The following is a 5,615-nucleotide window of genomic DNA, read 5'->3' as shown; positions in this document are numbered from 1 at the left end:
CCCTGCACTCCATACATTACATACCACTGACCCCTGCACTCTATACGTTACATGCACCCGCCATTGAGGACAATGTTTGATTTTCTATCTGTATAGAGAGACGGAAGACTATTTGGAGGGATTGTTAACATTTTATTGATTGATTGTTCATCATATAAAAACACAATTTTGAAGGTGTGCGTCTTCCCAGCGTCAGATCTCTGATGATTCATATAGAAGACGTTTCCCGCACTCAGGGCACTAATACACCTCGAGGTTTATGTGACATGTCTGATGTTTGGTAAGGTGGGACTTCTGTGAAAAGCGTTTCCCACACTCAGGGCAGGAATACGGTTTCTCACCCGTGTGAGTCCTCCGATGAGTGTGCAGATGACCCACCACTGAAAAACTTTTCCCACACTCTTCGCACAAATACGGCCTCTCTCCTGTGTGAAATCTTTGATGTATAACCAGCTCTGATTTCTGTGGATAACCTTTTCCACACTCAGGGCAGGAATACGGCTTTTCCCCTGTGTGAGATCTTTCATGTACAACAAGCTGTGGTTTCCGTGAGAAACATTTCTCGCACTTATTGCAAGCATACGGCTTCTCCCCTGTGTGAGATATCTGATGCCTAGTAAGATGTTGTCGACGTATAAAACATTTCCCGCATTCTGGGCAAGAATACGGCTTCTCCCCTGTGTGAGACCTTTGATGTTCAGCCAGCTGTTCTCCATGTACAAAACGTTTCCCGCACTCAGGGCAAAAATAAGGCTTCTCCCCTGTGTGAGATCTCTGATGTCTGGAAAGGTGGGAATTCTTGGAAAAACACTTCCCGCACTTCAAGCAGGGATATGTCTTTTTCTCCATGTGAGATTTTTTATGCACGTATAAAACTGAATTTGTGGCAAAACATTTCCCGCATTCAATACAGGAATATGGCTTCTCCCCTGTGTGACATGTCTGATGTATGGTAAGACGTTGTTTATGAGCAAAACTTTTCCCACACACAGTGCATGCATACGGTTTTTCTCCTGTATGATATCTCTGATGAATGTGAAGATAGGACTTCTGCGAGAAACTTTTCCCACACTCCAAGCAGGAATACGGCTTCTCGCCCCTGTGAGATTTCTGATGTAAATTTAATAATGATTTTGTGACATAACATTTCCTGCACTCAGGGCAAGAATATGGCCTCTCTCCTGTGTGATATCTCTGATGTTTGATGAGCGATAATTTCAAAGGGAAACATTTCCCACACTCTGAACAGGCATATGGTTTCTCCCCTGTGTGAGTCCTTTGATGTATAATGAGCTGTTGTCGACCAAGAAAACCTTTCCCGCACTCGGGGCAGGAATGTGGCTTCTCCCTTTTGTGAGCCCTTTTATGTGTAGCAAGGTGTTGTCGCTGTATAAAGCTTTTCCCGCACTCAGTGCAGGAATACGGCTTCTCCCCTGTGTGAGATCTCTGGTGTATGGAAAGATAGGACTTCTGTGAGAAACATTTCCCGCACTCTGAGCAGGAATACGGCTTCTCGCCCGTGTGAGATCGTTGGTGTTCCGTGAGAACTGCCTTACGTGAAAAACCTTTCCCACACACAGGACAGGCATATGGTTTCTCCCCCGTGTGAGACCTCTGATGTTCAATGAGAACCGATTTACGTACAAAACTTTTCCCGCACTCAGGACATGAATACGGCTTCTCCCCCGTGTGAGATCTTTTGTGTACAGTGAGATAGGATTTAGAATGAAAATGTTTCCCGCACTCAGCACAGGGAAACCTCTTATCTGTTGGGAGGATGGCCCCGCCCCTCCCAGTCTGAGAGTCCTCAGGATTAGAGGAATATGATGGTCCATCCACACTGCGGGGCAACTGATGGACATTATGGTCTTCTCCTGGACTATACTGTGTGATGTCCTCATCTTCTGGAGACAACGTGAGACGTTCCTCTGAGATCTTCCCGACGTGCCGTCCATGGACTACAAATAGAAGGAAAGAGATTATTGGTTGCTTCACCTCACCCAGGACTCCGCCCACATCAGTCAGCTTTGTTGATGAGGATCAGATCTGGTAGATGGTTCCTCCTGACCTCAGACCAGATGACTTCTACATTCACCCACCTTAGTCTGCCATCTTCCCACCATAGGATGTCCTACACTTCCTTATTTCCCCCATCAGTCATTTAGTAATAAGAGTGGAGCTGAGCCGCACCAGAGGTCCGAGAGTGAGGATGGGGGAACCCAACCAAGATGAAGGCTGGACTGATCCTGAAGACCATCGTTGGCTCTTTGATTCCTCATTCCCCGTCACGTCCTGTTATTGGTTACAAAGCACTTCAAAATCCCTACTTACCCCTCCCCCTCCAAACTTTACAGGCTTGTTCAAGGTGTTGGGACTCAAAGTCCTCCAGCCAGGGACTCGGCCTGACGACTGCTATTACCAGCAAGAGGTCCAGCCATGGCGGCCCCCCGTATCTCTCTCGAACAGGGTTTCTCGTCCTGCACATTAGGTCTTCATTAGTAACTGTCCCCTGTACCAAGGAAGTGACCATCACCAGGCCGGAGCTCCTCAGTCCCGTGTCACCCGTTTCCCTGATCGCTGACTCTACTTCCCGGGTGGCTCCTTGGCTTTCATGGCTCTATGTGGCCCCGCCATTGCCACCCCTTCACACGCACTCTCAGGAGGGGACTACAACCCGACGTGATGACGCCCCCGGCACCAACATGCACAGGCAGCCCGAGAACACTAGATACAGAAGACACTTCTCTGCCCCCCCTCCATGGGGAGTGACTGGTAGTGGCTCACATGGGCGATGGCGCTATGAATGATGGGTCATGTAGTCCGGAGGATCACATGACTTTCTATGACACTATGGGTGAGCGTCACCTGACCAGGCGTTGGGGGGAAGTGGCTCAGAGGAGTGTTTGTAGGCCTATCAAGTTGTGTTTCTTGAAGAGGTAATCTATTGTCCTCGGCTCAGTTGGTCTCAGAACTGGACTGAGCAGCAGAGTCCATGTCTGGAGGACCAACATCATGTAGGAGTCATCTGGTTGGAGGCCAGGAGGAACCATCTACCGGATATTTCTCTGTTGCCGGGTCTCTATAGGGATGGGACTCAGGACATGGGAATGTCTTCCAGAGATGTCCTGCATATGACCCACCTGTGCCGATCTCTGTAGGCGTGTCCTCCTCTATGGACGTCCTCATCATCCCGGCCTCCTCCGTATATCGCTGATCATCCCTCACATACGTCTCTTCTACTTCTTCTTTCACCTCAACTTTGATATCCGTCAGATCTTCCACCTAAACCCAGAAAACAAAAACTGTAAAAAAAATCCAGACTTCCAACTTACTGGTTTCGGTGTCTTCCAGGACAGCATGACGAGAGATGGAATCTCCTCCCCAAACACGTCACCCACTAGCCTTAAAAGCCCCGCCCCTTCTCCAGTCCCTCAGTCATCAGGAGAACCGAAGGAAAAACTGGGGCAAAAAAAACATCATGAGCGTCACCGGGTGGGCAGCTGCTGTCCTGGAAGACGACTGGCAGTAGAGTTACCGGTAAAGTCCAACTCTGGATTTCCCATTAACGTCTTCCGGGGCTGGCCTCCGAGAGGACAACCACGAACTTATCTGTATCTAGGGCGGGACCACAGCTTGAAGCACCGTTCCACCTAAGGCCTGATCCCCGTAGAATTGAGATCCACGCGATAATGTCGGACGAAGAAGCTCGGCCATGTGGCAGCTTTGCTAACCCAAAAATGGAGGCTTCCCTAGCGTTCCAGTGACGCGCTCCCCAATTTGACCGAGGACCGGAGAAGAGGCGGGCCTTTTAAAGGCTAATTGGGTGACGTGTTTCCTGTGGTTTGGGGAGGAGGCTCCACCTCTCGGAATGCTGGAAGACGTTAATGGGAAATACGCTCTAATGATGTGACATCACATAGAAGATCTCATCTTGTAGAGTCCACACGTCATAGCGTTCCATCACTTTATCTTCACGCCCCTCAACTCCACCCACCTGATCATGGAGGGGGATGGTGAGATCTTCCTGGGTGGGGTCCCGGGAATATAGAGGACGGGGACATCTCTCATGGTGGGGGAGGGTGAGATCTTCCTGGGTGGAGTCCCGGGAATACAGAGGACGGGGACATCTCTCTGGTGGGTTCCTGTAGATGGATGACTCCTCCGTGTTCTCCTGGTGTCCTTTTCGAGACTCCGACTCCTCCATCCCTCCATCCTCCTCCTCTTTTATCTCTTCTTTAACATCAACTGTAGATCTGCTTGGGTTTCCACTCTGAATGATAAAAGTGATAAATTGTAACCACGTAGATAATGGACAGAATGTAATAATGCGATCGGTGATTGATCATCATCTACCTGATCATGGTGGGGGATGGTGAGATCTTCCTGGGTGGAGTCCCGGGAATACAGAGGGCGGGGACATCTCTCTGGTGGCTCCATCATACCCGTGTGTCCTCCTGAAAGCTCCTCCATCACCCCGTACGCCTCATCTTTGTGTTCTTCTTTTACAATATTATTCTTCAGGAGGTTTCCACTTTCCGAGTGTCCTTCAGAAGGTTCCGTCATCACCCCGTACTCCTCATCCTCCTCCTTATACTCTTCTTTAACGTCAATACCATAATCCCCGAGGCTTCCACTCTAAATATATAAGAATCATTCATTGTAACAAACATTCTTCTGTATACATCATAACAAAAAGTGATGGTCCATCATCTACCTGATCATGGTGGGGGAGGGTGAGATCTTCCTGGGTGGAGTCCCGGGAGTACAGGGGGCGGGGACATCTCTCTGGTGGGTTCCTGGAGCTGGATGACTCCTCCGTGTTCTCCTGGTGTCCTTTTGGGAACTCCTCCATCACTCCATACTCCTCCTCCTCCTCTTTGATTTCTTCTTTAACAACAACTTTAGAGTCACTCTGAAAATAAAAACAAATGGTAACAATGTAGATAACGTCCACATCCCAAATAATACCATCCGTGATAATCACCGACCTGATCATGGTGGGGGATGGTGAGATCCTCCTGGGTGGAGTCCCGGGAATACAGGGGGCGGGGACATCTCTCATGGTGGGGGATGGTGAGATCTTCCTGGGTGGGGTCCCGGGAATACAGGGGGCGGGGACATCTCTCTGGTGGGTTCCTCTTACTGGATCCATCTGTAGGAAACACACACACTGACTGAATACATTGTTTCTATGTGTGTATCAGATGATGGGGGATGTAGGCGGAGCCTCCGTACTGCTCTCTCCTCTTACCCGGTGATGTGAGGGGCGGGGCATTCTCCATCACCACGTCCTTGTAGAGATCCCGGTGTCCTTCTAGATACCCCGGCTCCTCGGGAAGGGAACTGATGACTCCTGCTGAATCACATGACCACACACCATATCAATGTCAGCCATACGAAGATGGACCTCCATTCCTGGCAATGTTCTTATGTGAGGACACATTTGCGGTTTCATGTTGATGAGTTATGAGGGAATTTTCAGGAGACATCACGTCTGAAGGAACATTGCCAAAAACATCTACACCCACCTACAAGTCTTATCTTAGAGAACCCGTCTGGTGGGTACGAGGCAACATGGACCTACGTAATGCTGTTTGATGGTTGGATGGATATGA

The 5,615-nt window shown here is 49.3% G+C and overlaps 1 protein-coding gene across 1 annotated transcript; it reads right to left on the bottom strand.

Moving 5' to 3' along the window:
• Nucleotides 1–240: 240 nt before the first annotated feature.
• LOC108803663 (zinc finger protein 260-like) lies at nucleotides 241–3,961 on the bottom strand. The gene is made up of 4 exons (XM_018575486.1): nucleotides 3,917–3,961; nucleotides 3,226–3,282; nucleotides 2,332–2,509; nucleotides 241–1,958 (listed from the first exon to the last, which is right to left on the bottom strand). The coding sequence occupies exons 1-4, from the start codon at nucleotides 3,959–3,961 to the stop codon at nucleotides 241–243; spliced, it is 1,998 nt and encodes a 665-aa protein (XP_018430988.1).
• Nucleotides 3,962–5,615: the final 1,654 nt, after the last annotated feature.

Source organism: Nanorana parkeri, unplaced genomic scaffold (genome assembly GCF_000935625.1).
Source record: "Nanorana parkeri isolate BGI_ZX_2015 unplaced genomic scaffold, ASM93562v1 scaffold3999, whole genome shotgun sequence".
NCBI lineage: Eukaryota > Metazoa > Chordata > Amphibia > Anura > Dicroglossidae > Nanorana > Nanorana parkeri.
This window is presented reverse-complemented; position numbering and strand designations above follow the sequence as displayed.